Source organism: Megascapheus bottae, chromosome 15 (genome assembly GCF_031878675.1).
Source record: "Megascapheus bottae isolate mThoBot1 chromosome 15, mThoBot2.hap1, whole genome shotgun sequence".
NCBI lineage: Eukaryota > Metazoa > Chordata > Mammalia > Rodentia > Geomyidae > Megascapheus > Megascapheus bottae.
Genome location: NC_143523.1, coordinates 7,488,775 through 7,511,880, shown reverse-complemented (window position 1 = coordinate 7,511,880; position 23,106 = coordinate 7,488,775). Strand labels below are relative to the sequence as shown.

Below are 23,106 nucleotides of genomic sequence, written 5' to 3'. Positions count from 1 at the left end.
TTGTGGGCACAGCCTTAACCCACACATTGCAACTCAATCTTGAAGCATAAAAGCACATTATGTAAGCTTAATTAATACCCAGCCCTCAATAGACCAGTTCTTAGAATTTTTTCTGCCTTGAAGCAAATCTGCTCCTGGTGAGTGACTCTAATCTGGCTTAAAAAATTGCTTCTGATGACAAATCAAAGAGATTGCTGGGGCTCCATTTATACCAACAAACCAGTACCTAAGTCCTTACTGGGCAGAGTTGCTATATGTCCCATTCTCAGTGGAAAATTCAAGTTCTGGCTACTCTACGGATTTGTCATTTGTCAAAGCAGAACAAATTTATCATCTTATTCCAGATGGAAATTACTTCAGTCAGCCTAAAGGGAAGCCATGGCAGGGAACCCTAAATTGGCAGTTACTGTGCCAGGCTAATAAGGAAGTAGATTTGTTTGTTTCTAGTCTGTTCAAGAGATGCACAGTATGGTAATAGTAGAATTGAACTATGTGATTCTAGTCCATGTGAGGTCTTTGTTCAAAGGAATGAGCCAAGTGGAGAGTTCAGGGCTGTTGGTTGGGTTCTGGGTTCTCTCTCTGGCCTGGTAGTTTCCAGAAGGGCAGCCCTGTGTGCTTTAACCAAATCCCTGATAGTTTTTGTATTTGCTTGTGCTGTAGGCCTGTCCATCTTTGGTGCCTATTTGTGCAATGGAAGGGTTTGGATTTCTCACTCCCTCTTCTTTGCGCTTCTCAGCTTTTATGTCAGAAAAATCTAATCTAGTTGACACTGTAGTCAGATCCCTCTCAGGTCCCCAGGTCCCAGCCTCTCCTTGTATATGAGGAGCAGACATGAGAGTCAGATGGCCATTGTAGTAAAAGCATGTACTTTCGGACAGCCAAGTATCAGTGGCTCATGCTTGTAATCCTAGCTACTCAGGAGACTGAGATCTGAGTATAATGGCTCAAAGCCAGCCTGGGCAGGAAAGTCCTTGATACTCTTACCTTCAGTTAACTGCAAAAAGCTTGAATTGGAGCTGTGGCTCAAGTGGTAGAGTGCTAGCTTTCAGCAGAAAAACCAAGTCACTCAGGGACAGTTCCCAGGCGGCGGCTGCTTCCTCCTCCTCCTCCTCCTCCTCCTTCTTCTTGTCCTGGGACTTGAACTTTGGCTTTTTCAAGGCTAGAGGTCTACTACTTGAGCCACAGCCCCACTTCTGGCTTTTTCTATGTATGTGGTACTGAGGAATCGAATTCGGGTCTTCATGCATGCTAGGCATGCACTCTACCATTAGACTAAACTTCCAGCCCCCTCTAGGCCTTTCTTTTAAGTCCCAGGACCAGCATAAAAATGAATTAGAGCCCAGGTAGTAGAGCATCTGCCTAGAAAGCATGAGGTACTGACCCTAAGTTCAAACAGATATACCACCAAAAACAAAATATTTAGAAATAAAAATTAATTTAATTAAAACTATACAGAATGGAGTCACACTGTCAAATATAACAATTGATAAATTATTTTGCAGTAAATAGGTAGTTGGTTATCAATGGCTGTAATTCTGAGCCACATTGCTTCAAGTTTTCTGTATGTTTCAGAGATTTCTTTTCATACATTTGCCCAGCTGTGTTCAAGTTGAGACAAATGGAGGTATTTTAGTTCCTAATGAAGAACATGCAGAAATTCCATACCATAGAAGAATGAGCTTTAGAATATGCCTTTGTACCACCTGTTAAATGTGAATAACCAAGTTAACTATATTTAAGAATAGATCTCCATTTCAAAGTACAGCTTTCTCCCCGCCCTCCCCCCAAACATCAAAAGGTTCTAGGACTGCTCAGAGCCTCCCTGTGGTTTATTCAGGCCTGGCTTAAATCCCCCTTTATGGCTCCTTTTATTAAAAACTTCCTGGGTACCCTTGGTTTTTAGCTACCATGAGTGTGTCGCTGTTTTCCCTGTTCACTGCAGACACACATGCCAAGGCCCAGCCTGAGTGCTGAAGACCGCCTACATTGACTCTGGAGACTGGTGGCATGGAGCATGATGAGGGCCGGGGGCTGGGCTCCTGTGGACCGCAGTGAGCTGCGTAGGAGCGAGCCAGGGGGATTTTGGCAGAGGCTCCTGGTGGGCTCTCTTGTGTGTGTGTGTGGTGGGGGAAAGGGGGGTGGGGGGATGATTTTGCCTGTGATGTGGCTCTGCCCTTGGCATCTGGGAGAACCAATGAAACATTCAACGTTTTCATTGTTGGCAGTGCTGGGCTCATAGGCTCCTGCTCCGCTTCTGAAAGTACTGCCAGCCTGGATCCATGCATCCCGTCCTCAGAAGTGCCTGAGCCAAGGAAACACACCGGGGAAACCAGGGAGCCAGAAGGTTCTCCGCTGTCCAGCCCTACCCCGCCCTGGGAGCGAGCGCGTCCTTTGGTCTCCATGCCTTTCACGGAGCGTTCCCTGGAAGGTGGCTTGGCAAGTCCCACAGCAATACAGGAGAATGGTACCCTTACCCAGCAGCCGGGGAAGGACCCTTACCCCCAAGGCACAGGGGAGCTGGGGGCAGCCTTCACCCCTCAGCCGGACAGCCCTACTCAGCACAGGATGGTGGCCTTGGCCCATCATGCTGGAGGTGACAGATGGTCCACTTGTGGTGACCAGATACCAGGAATCTCCCCAGTGCCTCCTGGGGAGTCACAGGAGGAGCCTGATGGTTCCAAGGCCCAAGGGAAAGTGGGCGCAGGAAGCTGTTGTGCCCCAGAGTCCAGTACCAGCGACCCCGTGGTCACCCAGCCAGGCAAGGGGAGCTCAGCTGAAATCACAGTTCCACAAGGTCCAGTCCTAAGATCCTCAGAAAGGGGAAAATGCCAAGGGGTAGCATCACCTCAGTGTGGAGCAGACAACTTGGAAATCGCCAGGGCCTGCCATCCCCCTAGCAACAATTCAGGGGTGGTCCACCAGGCCAAAACAAATACTGTCACCCAGGAGAGCTGCCAACAGCAAATGGGAGTGCCTATGCCTCCCACAGAGCTGCCATGGCACCCACCATGTCCCGCCATGGCTCTGGATGGCACGGATGGCCCGAGTCCCTCACAAACAGGGACACCAGGAACTGAGTCTCATTCACTTGTCCGTGTGGCAGTGGGCAGCCAGCCAGATGCGGGAAGCTTGCCTATGCATATGGAGTCTGCTCCACTCACTCTGACAGAGCAAGTAGATTCAGCTCCAAACCCCACTGTACATCCAGAGGCTCAGATTTCGGTTACCACAGGAGAACCCAGCTGGCTGGCCAGGGAGATGGTTTCTAAGATCTCAATGACAATTTCTGCAGATCCCATCACAGAGATGCTGGATGCAGGGTTAGTGGGAAGGGAGAAGCCAGCATCAGATCTGGGAGGAGAGCAAGAACGTCCAGAAGTAAGCCACAGCGAAGTCCCTGTCCTGAACCCCCAGGAGCATGGCGAACTGAGGAAGAGGGAGCAGAGCCATGCAGTCTCCCAAGGGATACCGGGGTCCCTTCATCATCTGGAGACTTTACGTGAAAGTACCCAGAGGCCAGAGGGGTCCAAGGATAGAGCCAATACTCTTGAGGATTCTGAACACCCCGCTGTGGCTACAGAGGAAAGTGGATCATCTGGAGATAACCACAGTGGACAGGAAGATGCTACAGAAGCACCTGCTGGTGCAGATCAGAGAAACACACAGGGAGAAGCATCTCAGGCCTGCTCCTGCAAACCCAGTCCACAGGTGGACCAAGAAGAGGTTTCAAAGCCAGGCAGTGATGTAGGTCAGTCAGTCTCGGCACAGCCACCCAGAAATGAGAACTCTGGACACAAGCACAGTCCAGACTGTCAGTTAGCAGAGGCAGCATGGCAGCTGATGGCTGAATCTCATGTGGCTAAGGCAGCCACCTCACTACACAAACTCCCTGAGGAGGACCCCTTCCTGCCCTCGGCACAAGATGGATGTGGTGGGCACACTGTTCCCAAAGGGCCCTGTGGTGGGGAAAGCTTGACGCCATCCCCCAATCAGCCTTCTAGGCTGCAGCACCGTGCAGCTGGACAGGACATTCAAGTTCATGGATCACCTCCCCCTGACCCAGAGAACTCAGCAGTGGATGGTGACCTTGTGATGTTTAGTGTGAAGCAAGATGGTCAGGGGACAGCATCCTGCATGGGTGGTAGCTGGACAGGAGGAGCTGCATCTGAGAGGCCCTCAATACCTGTTGAGAACCTTCTCCAGCCGTCCCCATTGGACCCTGAAGTATCCATCTTGGATGGGCTCAGGGAAGAGGCCCAACCATTTGGAAATGAAAAAGAAGCTTATTCGAGCAGTCCAGATACTAAAAGCCAGAGTGTAGATTCTTCTCCAGACCACAAACCTGTGGACCCTCAGATGGATGCGAGGCTCCCAGCTCATGGGGGAAAAAAATGGGCATCCAGATTGGAACAACAACATGAGGCCCCCAAAGGTAGTCTGTCTGATGTTCCAAGTTCATATCCCAAGGACATAGCTCTGGAGAGCACTCCATCCAAGCAGGTGGAGTCAACCCTAACAGGGCAGAAGTTGCCTGCGTTAGGGGAGAACAGACAAGAGGGAGCAGGCAGTGGTGTTCCGCTGTCAAGTGTCTTGCCTGCCACAGCTGACATCTTAAAAGCTGCTGCTCTTGCAGAGAACTTAGGTGGAAAGGAAAGTTGCTACACTGGGCAGGGGCTAAACAAGTCCCAACAGGAGCTGGTTGATGCCATGAAAACAGCCAGCCAGCATGAAGAGGCTGGTCACGAGGGCGCCCCACCCCCAGGCTTGGATGAGGTAGAGATGGCAAGTAGAAACACAATGGAGGCCCCGCCTTGTCCACCTGACTCAGTAGAGTTCCAAGATGCAGCTCACAGCCTGCCAGCCCCAGAGCCTACCAGCCCCAGAGTCACACCTACCCAGGATGCCCCAGAGAGAGAGGTGTGTGATGAAACCCAGGAAGATCGGCAGCAACCAGTGCCAGCCCCACGGCAGAAAATGGAGTGGTCAGCCATGGCGGGGGCAGGGTTGGAGAAGCTTCTAGGAAATTCCCCAGCAGCTCATGACCAAAATGGCGAAGCCACGGCTGCCGAGACTTGTGAGAGCTCCAGGCAAGAATGCCCAAGGATGCGGCTGGCTCCAGAGGGCCACGAGGCTGCTCTGAGCTGTGACTTCATTCAGGAAGGGGTAGAATCTTCCACCTCAGACCTGGGTGAGCCTTGCCAAGCTGAGCAGTGCATGCCCGGCTGCCAGGATGCCTTGCTGCCAGCTGGAGAGCTGGGTGAGACTCCCAGAAGCACTGGAGATATTTCTACACGTGGGACTGTCACTGAATCAAAGAGGCTCCTGTCGTCCGGGCCACCTGACGATGCTGGGCTTGACCCATTTTACCTGCAGGTTGATGATGTTGCTAGAAAGGAAGCAGACGACAATGGAGCCCAAGCTGTTTCTACACAAGGTTCTAGAGCTCCTGGTGAAATCCCCTGCCACACAGAGGAGTTATTACTGGGACATAGGAAGCTTTCTGCTGGCTCCTGTGACTCACCCTTACAACCAGGACCTGGAAGAGAGGAGAACTCTGTAGTCCAGGCTGGCAGTGTTAGTCCCAAAGCTGGGCTGCCTCTTCTGGCTGAGGGGGAGCTGACAACAGAGCAGGAACAGGTGACTGCAGCCCCAGAGGTGAACACCACGTGCTGTGAGATCGCAGCGGGTCCTGCTGGTGAGGATGGCTTTGCGGGTGATGCTGCACAAGCCGCAGAGCACGGCAAGGACAGAATGGCCCGGCCTTCTCCAGATCCAAGGAAAGAGGCATCAGGTAGTGGGAGCTCCAAGCAGGCCAGCGTGATCGCCGGGCTCCCGGACTTCAGAGAACATATCACCAAGATCTTTGAGCAGTCTGTGCTTGGAACCCCAGCTGCTGAGCGATCCCAGAGTGAGCAGATGGGAGCTGGAAGGAGTTCAGTGGGCAAGGACCTCACCATCCCACGCAGCCCAGAGAAGCTTCTAGAAGGGACTCAAGGAGTGGCCACTGCTCCTCCTCCTTTACCACCTGCTGGACTCTTGGTGGAGAAGAAGCAAAACTTGGCTGTCAAGACTGAGCTTTTTCATCCAGTTCCTGAGGGTGCAACTTCAGACAAGCCTCCAGGTCCGATGGGGACAGTGGTGGCACAGAACCTTCTGGATGCCTGTGCTGAAGAGGTAACCTGTGTCCCACCAAGCATGAAGAGAAGTGAGAGGCCAGAGGGAGCTGGGGAGGCAGGGCTGGGGCTGGGAGTTCAGGCTCACTCACTCCCAGAGACAGACCAGCGGAAATTAAGTCTGGGTCATTCCTCTCCTGGGACTTCTCAGGGAGTGCCTGCAGCGAGCACCGATGACATCCGAGTGTCCCCCCAGGTCCCTGGAGAAGAGGACGTGGTGCTTTCTGGTAAAGAGCCCCTGGAGACACTGGCAGGACACAGAGAAGACAATGTCCTGGACTGTGCCCTCCCAGGGTGCCCAGGCAGTGTTCCAGGATCCGCCTGTGCCACCACATCATCTTCTACCCATGGAGATGTTTTGATGGTGCCCATGGCAAACAGTGAGCCCGGGAGTCCTGACACACTTGGGGGTGTGAAGTCTGGAGCGGCTACCAGCATCACAGACACGCACAGTGCCCTGGAGCCACCCTCTGGAGCAGTGTCGGATAGTCCTCTGGAGGCTGCCAGGGGGACAGGAGCTGCTGAGGGAGACCAAGGCGGCGTCATGTGGAGCAATGCTGAGACTCGGGCATGTGCCTCCGGTGATCTGCCTGAAACAGGTACTGCCAGGCTGCTGCCTGGCGTGGCTCCTGACTCAGTACCACCAGGGAGCTGTCAGGACCCAGCTTGCCCTCATCACACTCAGCTAATGGAGGATGCAGCCGCCCCACAAGAGGACAGTTCTGCTGTGCCCCCGCAGGCCAAGGGACAGCTAGGACCAGAGCTCCCTGCTCCTGCCAGACCTGGGAAAGCCGGAGTCTCCCCAGCCCCAGAGCCTGACAAAGCTGGAGACCTAAAGCTGCGACTCTTGGCTCCAGAAGAGCTCCACACTGACAGGTACTTGAATCACTCTCCGTGGGGTTAGCTTCAAAGGCGATGCCAATTCTGACTTTTTAAAACTCAAATCACATAGTCAGGTAGGTTTTTTTTTTGTTTTGTTTTTTTTTGCCAGTCCTGGGCTTGAGCTCAGGGCCTGAGCACTGTCCTTGGCCTTTCTCAAGGCTAGAGCTCTACCACTTGAGCCTCAGCACCACTTCCAGCTTTTTTTTCTATGTATGTGGTACCGAGGAATCGAACCCGGGTCTTCATGCATGCTAGGCAAGCATTCTACCACTAGGCCAAACTCCCGGCCCCAGTCAGGTAGTTTTTTAAAAGTTTTCCATACCTCACAGCTTAAATGTATCTACTTAACTTCTTTGGCTATGATTGGTGTGGAAGCTCTGGATTTGTCATGTCTTTTTTTTCCCTTGTATTCTCTCTCTCTCTCTCTCTCTGCTTCTTTTTTTGTTTTTTGTTTTTGTTTTGCCAGTCCTGGGACTTGAACTCAGGGCCTGAACACTGTCCTTGGGCTTTCTCAGGTTCTCAGGGCTAGAGCTCTACCCCTTGTGGTACTGAGGAACGGAACCCAGGTCTTCATGCATACTCAGCAAGCACTCTACCACTAGGGTAAACTCCCAGGCTTCTTGAGCTTCTTTTGCTCAAGGCTAGCACTCTACCACTTGAGCCACGGTGCTACTTCTGGCTTTTTCTGTTTATGTGGCACAGAGGAATCAAACTCAGGGCTACATGCATGCTAGGTAAGCACTCTATCACTTAGCCACATTCCCAGCCTCGTTTTATTTCTTTGTGTGAGACAAAGTTCCTTTAGGTATCTCAGGCTTTAGTTGAATTTGAGATTCTCCTCCCTTGGGCAAGGATTTCAGGCATGTGTGTGCTTCCCAGCTGGCTGTCCTTGCTTGTGATAGGTTGAAGTGAATTGTAAGCTTTCTGGGGTGTAGATACAGTTGCTTTTGAATCTGGATTTGTTTAGGCAGAGGGCTCTAAAATGATCAGAACAGCTCCAAGGCATTGGCTACCTGGAGCTCATTTTTCCCTATTAAGGCTTTTTGTAGAATAGTTACCTAGAGCCTTCACTGGGCAACATGGTTTTCTAGTAGGACATGGAGAGAGATGGCCCAGTCACCATTGCTGTTGCCCTACTATTGTTTTTCTCTTTTCATTGTCTCAGGAATAATCCTGGGTCTGAACCAGCTGCCTCCTCTCTGATTTCTGAGAAGGATGTTCCAAGAGCCACTTCAGATGACGCCAGAGGCACAGGAGGACCAGTGAGGTCAGTGATATTTGCCAAACTTTGGATCTTGTCACCTTCCTTAGCGGCAGACACACTGGACAGTTCGCAAAGGAGGGTAGCTTTAATACACAAGTCCTTATGTAAGAGAGAGGCAGATAGCCTTGGAAGTAGGGCCATGGTGACTCAAAGTGCCATGGTTGTAAAAAGGACTGACTTGTTCTCGTACATATACTTTACTAGCTTAACAAACACCAAGCAGCTATAGTGAGATGGGAATGGCATGCCACATAATTCACTCATTTACAGGGTTCAATTCAGACTTGAGTGTGTGGCTAGTGTACTCACGATCTTGGGTCCTGTCACCAACCTTCAACAAAGAAATAAAAAATGTACAGTCCAACAGCCTTTAGAGTGCTTGAGTAGTGTGATCATGGTTCCCATCAATTCAAGAATAGGTTCATCTCTTCCAAAAGAATCTCTGTAGCCCCAATCACCTCTCCCAGCCCACCCACTAAGGCAGTTCATTGCCTTGTGAGACAGGTGGGTCTGTACCACCACACAGCAGCCGTGCACCAGCCAGCTCTTGAGATGAGGGTAGATGACCCATATGGCTCAGACTTCCCCATGTGCAGAGGCTGGTCACCTCAAGCAGAAAGGTAAAGCCATCTGTGGATCTGCAGAAGTTGAAGTTCAAGTGGAAAGGAGATGTTGCAGACAGGAACACTATGAATAAGCTTTGCAGCACCCCAAGAGTTGTGGTTGTTGCATTATGGGGTGTGTGTGTGTGTGTGTGTGTGTGCGCACTCACAAGTGGGGTGGGTCAGATTCTAAATTAGTACCTATGTCTCCTTCCAGCAGCTGCAGGTGTTTGTAAATGATTTGATTCATATTTTGCACATGCGGAAAGAATGCACAGTCACCTGTTTTTCAACACCCCCCACCCCCTCACTCTGTCCCCCCCCCCCGCCCACCTCCCAGCTGCCTCCTCAGCTAGCCCCACTACAGATTCTGTCATGACCCTGGGCCTGCATGGTTTGGCCTGTGCTGCCCAGCAGATGTGAGCTAATCTGCGTTTGATGCCCATTCTAGACTGACTTAATAAGCCATCTCCTCTTGCCCTAACTGGTCTGTGTCTTGCATTCTCTTTTAAAGCCTTGGAAGAATATTTGTGTAACTTGGGAAACATTTCCCATCTCCACACAACTGTATCATGGAGGTGTTTTATCACCTTCTGTGAGAGCTCAGGGCTAGACATAGAGTAGCTGCAGAAATAGTTTATGGCTCATTGTTTGAATCATGTTGCAGTTTAGAATTATAATTTCTAAATTTGCACTAGTTACTATAACTTTTGTTGCACATTTGAAAAATGTAATAAAGCATAAAGGAAAATCCATAATTATGTCAGTTAATGATTACTGATACTTCATATTATTAATAATAATTGATATTAACATATCCACAGACATTTTTCAGTTTAAATGTGTACATGGTTGTTCCCCCCTCCATCCAAATTCTTTACAGATATAGAGTTGGTGGTCAATGTCACGTGACCCACCACAGGATTTATAACCTCAAAATAATAGGTTCTGCTTTGTTTGTGTCTCTTTTGTTCTAGAACAACATGCCACCTGGCAGCCATTTGTGAAGGGAGATATGTGAACATTAAGTATAAAATATATGACAGTGACATTCTAGAAATTTAGTGTGGAAGGAAATAACATGAAATGACACCATTCATCATTTTATACTGCTTATATGTGAAACAATAATACCTTGGATCTATTGGATTCAAATGTTTTACTGAGTTGCTTTTGTGGTGGGGAGGAAGTGGGGGGCGCTCACGTGTGTCAGTCTTGAGATTTAAAATCAGGGCCTGGATGCTGTCTCTTAGCACAAGGCTGATGCTGTACTACTTGAGCCTTAGCTGTTCTGGCCTTTGGGTGGTTATGAGAGATAAGCATCTTTTGGTTTTTGTCTGCCCAGGCTGGCATATGAACTTCGATCCTTAGAGTAGCTAGGACTGAGATGTGAGCTGTTGACTCTGGTTTGTTTATTTCTCTTTCTGCATTTTCAAGGTAGACCCACCAATTTTAAAATTATGGATGTGGCCTTTGCACATAGAGCATTGTACCTAGATTAAGTTCCTCTAGAACCTGGAACCAGGGCTGGGAGAGATTAGCCTTCTCTGTGCTTTGAGGGAGAAGGCCTTCCACCACCCCGTTCCCTCAGTAGCCGGGGGTTTCTGGAAAGAATTTTGGTCAGAGCCTCCAGCTCTAGTCTAGAAGGTGGAAGACCTTTGGCTCCTTTCCCTGCAGGAATTACAGGGCAGACAGCACTTGAGCAAACAGCCCATGATTCCACCATAGGCTTAGAGAACGATCAAAGTCCCCCGAAGGGGACAGGCCTGTTCTGCCCACAGAGCCTTCAGTCACCTTAAATTTTCTAACTGGCCACATTAGAAGGCTAAATAGAAACAAAGAAAATTAATTTAGAGAATTATTTCCTGGGTCTGGTATATCAAAAATGTTACCATGTCAACATGAAATTGATACGGCAATTACTAAGGTGCTACAACATTCTTATCATCTGTTCAAATTCAATCTCACGCACAGCTCAACGCAGTTGGGATGCGTCACATTCCTCTTATGTAGTAGCGCCCTGTGGCCACTGGCTGCCATCTTGGATACCTCAGTGTAGAGCACCAAGGCTTCTACTATGGATCCGAAGGCCATGCCTTCCCAGGTCTCTGTCCTTCTGCCCACTGGCTTAGTCAAATTGCTTAGGAGCATTTTCTTCCCATGTGGGAAGGAGGCAGACTACTTCTTCCTGGTGATCTCAATCATCACAAAAGATTTTTGTGTGTAACTCTGAATAGGTCTCAGAGAAAGGCTTGCCAATGGGGTGGGGGAGGGGGAGGAGAGAGAGAGAGCGAGAGCGAGAGCGAGAGAGAGAGAGAGAGAGAGAGAGAGAGAGCAAGAGAGAGAGAGAGAGCAAGAGAGAGAGAGAGAGGGCGAGAGAGGGCGAGAGAGAGAGAGAGAGAGAGAGAGAGAGAGAGAGAGAGAGAGAGAGAGAGAGAGAGAGAGAGAGAGCGCACACTGGAGCAGGGGTTTGCAGCTATTTTTATGGGATGGTCAAATCCTCCTCCATTTGGAAGAGGCTGATGGCCAGACTCAGTGCTTACCGCCTGAAGCTGAGTGAGAAGAAACTCAAGGCCAGCGCGTCGTATTCTTACCGTAGTTCTATACATGGCCTCTGTTTCTTGCTGTGTAGACTGGGGATGAAAGAAAGTGTATCTGACTCATCAGACTGCCACAAAAGTTAGTTAAATAAGATTAACAACAGAAGCACCACACTGGCGTGTCTCCGTGTTTGGTGGTCAGGTCCGTTTGGTTTTGTGGAGGACTTTCTAGGAGCAGTGAACTGAGGACCCAATCCCTGTCCCTTTGTGATGTAGAGACTGTCTGGGGGATCCGGGCTGGGCTCCGGAGGTGTTTCAATTTGGTTACTTTCCTTCTTCAGAATCTCCCAGTTAAAATAACTTGATGGCTGAGAGAGAATACTTTCACACTTTTCTACTGTGACCTGCCACAAGTTGCAAAACGGTGGAGATTATATTTTACTGTGATACTTTGTGTATCTTTCTTTGAATATGCTACTGTATTGTATTCCCAATCAAAAAGAATGTTTTAAACTTCCACAAAGGAAGCAAAGTCAATCAAACCCAAGGCGTCTGCTAGCTTGTGACAGTCAGGTGACCTGCTCCCACAGAATCTTGAACATCCTGTGCTCAAGCCGATAACATCTACCAGCTTCCACAGCTAAGTAGTGATTTTGTTTCTGCTGTCTTAGAATACTTGCTAATCTAGTCTCCTACTTCTAAATATAGTTACTGCTTTATTTCCTAGCTTACGTCTTTCACCTGCTAGTGATTGCAGTGGGTCACCTGTGGCTTTGCAGCCCCCCAGCCACCATGCCACCCCTGACCTGAGGAGCAGGTACCAGCTGACAGGTGGCTCATTCGCATTTCTATACCTCATGCAGTCCTTCCTCTAGAGAGGATCTATGACCCAGAGACGGCCTCATTTTTCACTGAAAGTGCTTGAATGGACCTCATTATTGTAGACCATGATCCATGTGGGTGGAAAAATGTAGAATTTAGTACTTTGATTGCTTGTTACTCCTGTTCAGATATGTAGTTCTAGTTGGATCTTGGATGTCACCTACCATGTTTAAGGGGGAGGTCTTCATTTTCACTTGGGGAAGTGGTTAGCAAGGTATCGTGTTAAATTATTAATGTATTTTAAAAGGATTAAATTGTTCCCAGATGCTTAGGATCTTGGTAGAGTCCCAGGCTAAACTGTGAAGGGCAGATGGGTTGAAAAGTTGAGGGATGAACAAAGAAAGACAGCTGGCCCCTTTCCAAGGAAACTCTGGCGGGACCTGAAAGCCACACTACAATGTTTCCCTCCCCTCTCCCACGCCATCTTCCCACCGGGTCTCTGTTTTTTCTTTCTAAAATTACCAGCTATGACACCATGTTTTCAAGTTAAGAATAAGGTTAGAAGATGACTACAACTGGATAAATTAAGGAAAAGGAGAGGAAAGTATTCCCATGAAGCTCTCTTAGTATAGGAAGCCAGAAGAGCAGATCTCAGCCCCCAGTTCCCTGGAGCCTTCTGGGTTTGCTTTTTACATCCATATAGGAAAACATTCAATTCATATTGACTCCGCTTCTTCCGGGCTGGATGAGATTCCTCGGTTCCCCCTCCCCCTTTACAATGGGGAAATGAAAAACACCTCCCCAAAGTAAGGCTGTGGTTAGGAGACAACTGAAATGTTCCCCAACCCTCTTGGACAAGGTTTTGTGTATTGTTGACACAAGCTAAGGGCCTGCAGGAAACGAGGGCCCACAGGAAGTGGAAGGGAGTCGATCTCTGCCTTTCCATCTCTCCTTGATCTGGCTGCTCTCCGTCCAATGGAGTTTCATGGCTCACAGTGAACTCATACATGGAATGAGGTCACAGGCTCAAACCTACATAGGAAACCAAGTCTGCAGCAGAGGTAGGCTCACATTAGTATCAACAGCTTCCACCATTGTGAGCCATCCTATATAAAATTCAAAGGGTACTTTAATAGGTAGCCTTTAACTTCTATAGCTTTGTCTTTCATAATGGAAGCGAATATCGTGAGAGGTGACTCTGTCGTTTGGAGAAATGCCAAGTCTCTTTGGAAAGCCCATGTATGAAACTCTTGCACAAAAGGTCCTGGTGTCTTCAGAGGTGAGAATGGCTGCCTGGAACAGGAGAGCCGGAAGCCTTGGCTTCCATCTTTCCTGTCTTGCCAGCCCCTCTGCCTTGCCCTGCGGCACGTCCACACTGCACCTGGCCACTGGGGCAAGGTGTTAATTTTCCAAATTGACTATGTCCAGGATAGCTTGCCTCCTCTTCCTGAAGCCTGTCTTTACTGTTGCCAGGGGAAGTGACAGAAGCCATGTGGACTTGGGCTTGTTTGATCCAGCAGCAGTGTTTGGGAAATAGTTTACATTCTATCTGATGAGAGCTCCAAGAAAACTTGGGAGCATTCTTGTTATCCCCTCCCCTCCCCCTTTATGGATGAGGAAACACAGGCTCTGAATGGGGAAGGGACTGGGGAGCCACGCAGCCACGGAGCTGGAGCCAGGCTCTGGTACTTTCCCAGCAACACCGGCCACCCCCCTCTGCTTCCAGACGTGGAGAGTATAGGGAGGGACAGACACAGACCAGGACAGCAGCAGAGTCCAAATTCTGTGTTACGTGTACTCACTTACTTGTAATATGGGGCATTATCTGTGGTGTGGTCAAGACGAAATGAGCCACCCTAAAAGTGACCTTTTGACAAATATTCCATGTAAGTCCACTTTCTTACCATTCTTTGGGGGTCTTGATGCTCTCAAATCCAGCATCATGCTTAAATTTCACTTCAGCCCTCTGGTAGGTGCTGTTTATGACCCCTTTTGCAGATGAGAAATGGAGGTCCCCAACAGATGGTGTGGATGGAGACCTAGTATGTCAGAACTGGAGCCTCTCTTCTGGAAAGCTCATCAGGCTTCCATGTCTGTGCTCACAGCCTTGACCATTATCCTACCTGCTCGGTGGAGTCTTAGGAGTGGTTGATCTCTGTAATAGGACCATCTGTTACAACTTGGAATTGAAACTGAAATCATCACCTGGCTGGAGACTGTTGCACTGCCAACCCGTGGGAAGGTCAGTTTCTTCACAATTGCTTCCGAGATTAAGCTTTATTACAGGCGTGTCTTAAACAGTAGAAGGCTGGCTGAGCAAGCAAGTCAAGCAAGCACAAGGTCCTGAGTTCAAATCCTAATACTGGCAAAAGACAGAAAGACAGAAAAGAGGAGGGAGAGAGAGAGACAGAGAGGGGGGGGGGAGAGAGAGAGAGAGAGGCAGAGAAGAATAGAGAGAATTAAATTAATCTTGGCTGTCAGAGCCAGAATGGCTCCCCAAGGTTGTTTGTTTGTGAAGCCTGGAAGTTTCTCAGGTATGTGGGAAGCTCAAGGAGCATTTGGCCCCTCCACTTCTGCCTCCCCTCAACTACCTGGTCTGCAAGTGAGAAAGCCAGGTAGTTGTGCCTGTTATGGTTGTTTTGTATTCTGTTTTGTGTTTTGCAATGCTGGGGATAGGACCTGGGGCCTTGAATGTGCCAGGCAAGCCCTCCACCCCCGAGGCACATCCCAGTTCCGGGTGGTTGTGGCTCTAGGTTTGAAGTCTGGGGTGTATTCATGGCACACATGCTCAGTACCACAGGCCAGCAAGAGACCATACTCCTGCACTGAGCATCCAGATGCCTGGGACCTGCCAACAGCTCTGCTTCACCAGATGAACTCATGCTCAGGCTGAGCCCTTTCTGTCTCTGAGCTGGCAGCATGGTAAGGATGTGCTGAGCCATCCAGTCAGCTGGCTACCACCAGCAACACATAGGAGGAGCCCCCCCTACCTGGGCAACCCCCACAGACCTGTGTGGGAGCCACGATGGACTGCAATGCTGATTCTTAGTTGATCTCCAAACTGGAAGGGTGAGGAAGAGGTTTACTGCAGCTTTCAGGATTCTAAGCCTTCACTTCCTTCCCTCCCTCCCTTCCTTCCTTCCTTCCTTCCTTCCTTCCTTCCTTCCTTCATTCCTTCCTTCCTTCCTTCCTTCCTGGTGCTGATACTGGGTCTTGAACCCAGGGCCTAGGCATTGTCCTTTAGCTTGCTCACTCAAGGCTGCTGCTCTATCATTTGAGCCACACCTTCACTTCTGGCTTTTTGTCAGTTAATTGGAAATAAGAGTCTCACAGACCAGCCCTGGGCTGGTTTTGAACCATGATCTTCACACCTCAGCCTTCTGAACAGCTACAATCCCAGGCTCATGTCACCTAGCTCTTCTCTTCTTTCTCTATGCTTGTGAAGTTGTCTGGCATTAAATATTTCAGTAGGCTGCCAGTTCAGATGTGGAATGAGAAGGTGTTTCTCTGTAGAGAAGGTGCTGGAACAGGTCTGATTACTGATATTCCTAATACCCTTTCCTTTAGCAATGCCACCAAGAAGGGGATTGAGGATAAATCTCAGAGGAGGACAAGGGTGGGTAGAATAAACCAGAGAGGACCCTGGTGTGCGGTGCTCTGAGTCAACCTGAGTTCTCAGGATAGCAAGGCCCTACTGCTACCCTGGCAAGTGGGAAGAGCCAGAGCTGATGAGTAGGCTGGGAAGGACTTCCAATCCCATCTCCATTTTGGAGTCAGGTCGGCTGATACAGGATTGCACCAAGCCTCGGAGTCTGTGTGGTGGAGGGGTTGGGGACGTCTCCTGACTGCAGGTGGGGTGAAATGGGGGGGGGGGCACGGTGCACAGAGCAGGAACCATTGGCTCCTGGGGCTTCATGGACAAGCTCAAGGGCATCCTCTGTGCGCTTATCCCCACAGCAGCCACCCCCGCAAGAGTGCATCAGACTGGGAGGTGAGAAGCAGAAGTGATGCTGTCTCCCACTAGCGAAGCAATGAAACAAGCACCTGGGACATGCTGGGTGCTGTTGGTCAGCTGTCAGGTTGATGAGCCATGGGTGAGGGTGACTCCTGCTCTACATGCTTCCGTGCACGTTGATTGCTTGGGCCTGCTTCCACTGGGTCTTCTGTAAGTGACTGCACGGCCTCTACCTGCCTGGGCCTCGCTGGCCCCCCAGTTACACAGGAAGGTCCTAAGTTCTCGGTCCAAGCATGTTGCTGGGATACCTCCTGGTGGATGCATCTACATGCAGATAAAGTGGTTTGGGGCCTTCGGCTAGACTAAAGGATTCTCTTCTTCCTTGGGGAATGTTAGACTTGCACGGCTCTTAGCTACCCAGCACCTGATATGCAGCATGACTCTGAAAGTGTCTACTGAATAATTAAACACACCTAGCTATCAAGTGAGTTTGGGGGTTCCTGTCCTAGAAAATGAGGTCAGGCAGATACTGAACCTCACTTCCGCCTCTGCAATTAGGTTCCTCAGCCTCAAGCGACTTCTTTAGCCCCGAGAAGCTTCAGCTTCCTTGACTAAAGAATGGTGTATAGGTAATGATAGGGTGGCTCCCAGAGTTACTTTGGAGATGATTGAAAAAATAATATGTATAAAAAGCTTATCAGAAACTCTATGGGGACCTGCAGGGTCCTTGATAGCACAGGGCTACCAAGGGTTTTGATAATTAGTATTAGGCTTTGTCATCACCATGAGTTGAATGATGATAATACCATTATTAAGGCCGGTCTGTGGTAGAGACGTGTATTTTCACCCAGTGGCTAATTGGAACTTGCTGAAGTTCACAAGCGTGCGTCTGTTCTAGATTCTTTGGAATGTGCCTGTGCTAAAGCCTTGCCCTCCGATGCCCTCTGGTTCCCTGGCCACAGCCTCCCATGGTGTGGGGGGTAGAAGGGGGTGGCCTCTGCATTGCAATATTGTATTGGATGCAAGGTCAAGCCGTCTAGCATTCATAGGGAGTGCATTCTCTTCCTGGGGAAATTAGAGCTTTGGGTTAAGCTCTGGCCAAGGGTGGCTGCGAAAGTCTGAAAGCTAGCATTAGTGGGAAGGAGCGTGCGCTGGGGTGGGACAGCAGAGGTGTGGTGGTAGAAGCACGCCCTGGGCACCTCTTCTGGGACCAGCTGCCTCCACTTGGAAGCCTTCAACCTATCTGCAGCCTCCTGAAGAGGGGGCAGGCAGAACATTGTCTGCCCTGCCTGCCTTCCAGAAGCTTGAGCATTGTCACTGGAATTGGAGACCCCCTCCTGGCAGGTGACTGAGCAGCTGGTATTTAAACACCATGGCCAGAGTTGGCAGATGGTGAGAATTTGGGGGAAGGTGCAGACACCGTGCTGAGCTTGAGGTCTCAGCCTGTAGTCCAGACTGCTTTTCTCGGCTATCTAGGAAGACAGTCTGGGCAGATGTTCTTCTCCCTCTCGAGGCTGAGTGACAAGGATGCTGACCCTTGGAATGGGAGCATCTCAAGCCTGGCTGAGGCATTCACAGTCATTAAGTATCAAAGACAGATGACAGATCTTTGCCACCTTCATTTTATTCATGAGAGACCTGAGACACAGAGAGGGTATATGACTTCCTTAAGGCCACACATCCTGTCTGCACCACTGGTCTCACCTTGAATGCAGTGTTCAGGCCTCAAGGCTGGTACCTTTCCTTGTAACCCCCCTGGCACTTCCTGCCCGTCATAGGAAATACCCCAAAGTGAATCATCGCAACTCTTGTTCTAGATTGCTTTCTGGAGGTAGGGTGGTGGGTGAAGGGGATGACCTTGGATGACCTTGGGCTGCATCTAGGCAGCTAAATGCAGGAACCAGTCAGGTTTCCATGTCTTCCCATGTGTCATGTGCCCGGCTTTACTTCACTGTGTTTGGGTCTTTTCCAGGATTGCAGGAATGGCAGCATGAGAAGTGAGAAGTGCTTACGGCTCAGTGTGATGTTGGGATTGAGTGGGGTACAGACACATGCAGGGGAAGGACACTGTCACGCAGAGTCCACGGAAGCCGAGGCCTTGTCTCCTTCTTGCCCCGTGTCTGTGAGAACTATCCATTGAGGAACCTCAGAGGACGTGGTCCTCTGGGTACCGTTTCTTTGTGAGCACTTGAGGTGTGAGTCCTTGGAAGATGAGTGCCCGGAGTGGTCATTGGATCGTTTACTCTGGGTTTCACCCAGTGGGGACAAGTTTATCAATGAGAAACTACCAGGTTCTTTGTGGGACTCACTTGTACAACGGTCTGTTTCCTGTACGAGGATTCTATACAAAACCGGAATGAAGATACCATCCCCAATGGAGAGAAAAAGTAGCTTTTGTGAATCTCCCTGTGCATTTTGCACTTGAGGAATGATGCAAATAGAAAACCTACTGCTGGCTTTAAGACAAACAAAAAAGACTTTTTAAACTTTTTCCTTTTTATATTTATTTTTTTGGGGGGGCTTGAACTCAGGGTCTAGGCACTGTCTCTGAACTGTTTTTGCTCAAGGCTAGTTTTAAGCCACAGCTCTGATTCTGGCTTTTTGGTGGTTAGTTGGAGATAAGAGTCTCATGGACTTTCCTGTCTGGAGTTGAATTCGAATGGCAATCCTCAGATCTCAGCCTCCTGAGTAGCTAGGATGACAGGTGTGAGCCACCAGCACTGCATTTTAACAACAAGGTCTTTGTGACCTTTTTTCTGCCATTTGGGGAGCTGATTAGGTTCATGGGCCACAACTTGAGCAGCCAATATCAGGGTGACTGTTGGCCCTGCATTCTGATGTCTTCCTGGTGTGTTTGTTTGTTTGTTTGTTGTTATTTGTTTTGGCAGTTCTGCAGTTTGAACTCAGGGACTCATGCTTGAGCTATATCCCCTACCACTTGAACTATAACCCATTTTGCTTTCATTATTTTTCAAAAAGAATCTCATACTTTGTTGTTGGTGGTGGTCCTGGGACTTGAACTCTGGACCTGGGCACTGTCCCTGAGCTCTTCAGCCCAAGGCCACTGCCCTACCCTTTGAGCCACTGTGCCACTTCCAGTTTTCTGGTGGTTAATTGGAGGTAAGAGTCTTATGGACTTTAGTACCTGGGCTGGCTTGGAACCATGATCCTCAGATCTCAGCTTCCTGAGTAGCTAGGATTACAGGTGTGAGCCACCAGTGCCTGGCTAGTAGGTGACTACTTCTGTGCCCAGCTTTTTAGTGGTAAGATAGGGATGTGCAAATGAGTTGATTGGGCTGGCCTTGATTCACAGTCCTCCTACTTGCAGGCTCCTGAGTAGCTAAGCTTGCATTGTGAGCCACTATGCATAGTTCTCCCAGTGGCTTTGGAAATGCTGATACTGCCAGATGCTATTGGCTCAGGCACCATATATGTACATATGTATATGTATATATGTGTGTGTATATAGATATATAGAGTATAAATATATATTCTCCCTATATATACTATATATCTCCTATATGTAAATTTACATATATGTGTATATTATATAATATATATTATATGCGTGTAGCTAGATAGATACTGATACCTTCTTCTTCCTTCAAGAGCTTCTCTGAGTTGATATGGCTGCAGCCACACCTTATTAGGTGTGGAAAACTAACATTTCCCCAGACATTTCTCCTCAGAAGAGAATTACTGGTTTCTAACCTTTGCAGAAGGAAAGCAAACAGCGATGCTTATTTATGTGGTGAGAGGTGAGACACCTGAGTACTCATTACTATGGTGTGGCCCGAGGGGAACTCTGTGCCCTCCCCCAGCCCGGCCTGTGACACGGCTGCTGCTGCTCATCAGATGCTGTATGGTCACCCTTAGCTCTGAGGTCACCCAAATATCAGACTCTGTCTTCTGGAAAAGGTTGTTGTTTTTCTGCCAAGAAATATGGCACAGCAGGGCAGAGCTCTGTTTTCTAGTTAGTCCCAGATGGATTTCAATTTTAGGCTAAGCCAAGTTCAAGTGAAAGAGCACTTTGGCTGTGGGAGAACTGGGTCGAGTACATTGGGTCTGGAAGACAGTAGTCCAGCAAGTTGGCTCTGAACCCATCTGTGAGCAATGCTGTTGTGAGGTATGCTCTTAAGGAAAATTCACAGCTGTTATCTAGAGATAAGCTATACGTGCTTCCTCGTGTGTATTTTGGGTTCAAACTTTTATCATAGCATGGGCTGAAGTAATGGTTGAATTTTTAGAACCCTGCCTGTAAAGGTTTCTCTCTGCCCTACAATCAAGTTCTGCTGAGTGGCACATCAGGAATGTGTCTTGCTGCTACACAGCCCTTCTTGGGTCGTGAAGACCTGACTTGGAAGTCTGAAAGCAGGCACCCTTTCTAAAAAAAAGAGTTCCTGAGAGTTGACTAGTGAACATGGATCTGAAGCCCTGTAGAACGAGAAGCCTGGCTTCTCACAACATCTTCTTCCCTGAGGTACCAGAAAAGACAGAACCATTGCAACTGTGGCCCTTTTTCCCTGGGGCCGGTTCTAGACCCCTAGCTGGGCCTTGTGACGTTACCATCCCAAGCCTCTTTCCTGCTCTGTCTTATCTGCAGCTGCGCCTTCACATAGACTCATGATGAGAACGAAGGGAGAGAAGGTGCCCACCCCTCAGTGCCCGAGGCAAAGTTAGTCCTCACTCAGGGCACTCAATACCATACAGCATCATTTAAAAAAAAAAGTGCTTTCATTGCTTCTCAGTTTTCTTTTGTATGTAGGTCAGTATGAGAATTTAAATGCAGGGCTTAGGTACTGTCTCTTCTGGCACTCTATCACTTGTGCCACAGCTCCGCTTGTGACTTTTGGTGGTTAATTGGAGATAAGAGTCTCATAATGTGATCCTCAGATTGCAACCTCTTGAGTGGCTAAGTTTACAGACGTGAGACATCAGTGCCCAGACTCCAGCTTGCCTTTTCTGTTTCCTTTATCTGATTATTAAAGGCGAAGGCACAGTGGGAGCTGGCCTTGGATGGACACATGGATGGACAGCACTGCAGAGCTGGAGGTGGAAGAATAGTCTTCTAGGTGAAAGGTGTCCTAGTGCTTTGAGGTCTTGAAGGTTGGGTGAAGCCTTGAGATTCTGCTGTGTTGGAAACAAGCCTCGAGAGCCCAGAGGTCCAGGGCAGAAGGGCTAGAGAGGCTGGTTCTGGATGAAATCCATCTTCCAGGGAATAGGAAGGATGAAAGATGATGAGCACTGAACTAGGAGTCCTACCATCAGAGGCCCAGGCCACAGCTTCCTAGCAGGCATTGCAGGAAGGCCTGGCTTCTTGCCCTCAAGGAGGCCTTATAGGCCAGAACACAGGCACCGAACCACGAAGATGGCGCCAGCTCTCCTGAGCTTTGCCTGTGGTTTGGTACTTGAGTAGGTGGCCTCCAGTTCTCTGGAAGGCTTTCTCTCTGCTCTTGCCTCTCATGGGGTCCTCTTGCCTTTCATATCCATCTTTTTAACTTCTAGAAATATCTACTGCATTGTCTGTGCTCAAGAAGTACCTGTTAGCCAGGCACAGGTGTGCACATCTATAATCCTAGCTACTCAGGAGGCTAAGATCTCAGAATCCCAGAGCACAGCCAGCCTGGGAAAACCTGTGAGACTATCTCCAACTAACCAGCAAAAAGCCAAAATTGGTAGAGCACCAGCTTGAGCAGAGAAGCTGAGTGAGAGTACAAGGCCCTGAGTTCAAAGCCCAGGACTGGCAAAAAAAAAAAATTGAATGACTAATCAGGTACAGGTCAAGGGTGAACATTTGTGTCATAGGTTATTGGATATATATGAGAAGAGACTTTACCAACCTACAATATTTCCTTCCTCTGTGTGTGTGTGTGTGGGTGCATGCATGCATGTGCTAGTGTTTGTGTGCACACTGGGGCTTGAACTCAGGGCCTGGGAGCTGTCCTTTAGGGTTTGTGCTCAGGGATAGTGCCATACCACTTCAGCTACTGCTCTACTTCCAGGTTTGGTTTTGGTGCTAATTGGAGATAATAGCATTGCAGACTTTTCTGCCTACACTGACTTCAAATCTTGATCCTCAGATCTCAACCTCCTGAGTAGCAGAGATTAGAGGCCGGAGCCACCTCCAGTGCCCAGCTGCATCTGCCTCTTTAAAAGGAGGAAAGGAAGTGTTGAGTCACTTTGAGTCTCTGCCCTTTGGTCTCTGAGTATATACAATATAGCAATGTTCTGTCAGACACTCAGCCTAAAATAGGAAGTGTGGCACCCACACAGAGCCTCATGCTTTATAGCTGCAGAAGTTTCCTGAGGAAAGGTGAGCTACAAGGGCGTGGCAGGTAAGTGTACCTCTAGGGGGTGGCCCGTGGGTGAGACTGAAGTATTCTGAAAGCAAAAACAGAAACCACGAAAAAAGAAAAACAGAAATAATCAGAAAGCCAGCAGAAACACACATGCTCCCTAGAAATACCAGAAGCAAATAGTCTGAATGTAGATGCTGCCTATTTCAACGTTTCCAAGTCTAAGCGACTGCAGGCCAACAGTTGTGCAAACGGTAGAGCAGAATCGTGCAAAGGTCCTGTGACCCAAGTAAGATGGCAGATGAAAGTAATGCCAGTCTTTGGTTCCAGGAACAAGGCAGATACCATCTCCATTTCTCAGTCTTTTTTTCTTTTTGAGGGCGGTGGGGATAGGGGTGTTAGTGGAACAGGTGTGTGTGGGGTCCTCCCTGGAGATGTAGACTGTGGAGTTGCCTTGGTGGGTCAGAATTTGGCTTTCTCGGTCTTCCCATGTATCTATATAGTTTCCTTGTGCGGCACAGTGGAAACAGTGTGTGGGGGAAACCACCAGACACAGTAACAACTTATCCAGG

The 23,106-nt window shown here is 49.0% G+C and overlaps 2 protein-coding genes across 4 annotated transcripts in view; both read left to right on the top strand.

Annotated features, from left to right (window-relative positions):
- The window catches only part of LOC150053743 (transforming acidic coiled-coil-containing protein 2-like), a 52,547-nt gene extending 48,799 nt beyond the window's left edge, over positions 1 to 3,748 (top strand). The window contains exons 4-5 of the mRNA XM_090345508.1: positions 2,226 to 3,643; positions 3,702 to 3,748. Coding sequence (XP_090201634.1) covers positions 2,226 to 3,643; positions 3,702 to 3,748 — 1,465 coding nt within the window. The remainder of the gene's footprint in view (positions 1 to 2,225; positions 3,644 to 3,701) is intronic.
- Positions 3,560 to 23,106, top strand: part of Tacc2 (transforming acidic coiled-coil containing protein 2) — a 120,185-nt gene continuing 100,638 nt past the window's right edge. Inside the window, exons 1-2 of one of the 3 annotated variants that reach the window (XM_090345706.1) lie at positions 3,560 to 7,049; positions 8,221 to 8,322. In XM_090345706.1, coding sequence (XP_090201832.1) covers positions 3,841 to 7,049; positions 8,221 to 8,322 — 3,311 coding nt within the window. In that variant the 5' untranslated portion in view covers positions 3,560 to 3,840. The remainder of the gene's footprint in view (positions 7,050 to 8,220; positions 8,323 to 23,106) is intronic. The other 2 variants (XM_090345705.1, XM_090345707.1) reach the window with 2 other exon arrangements.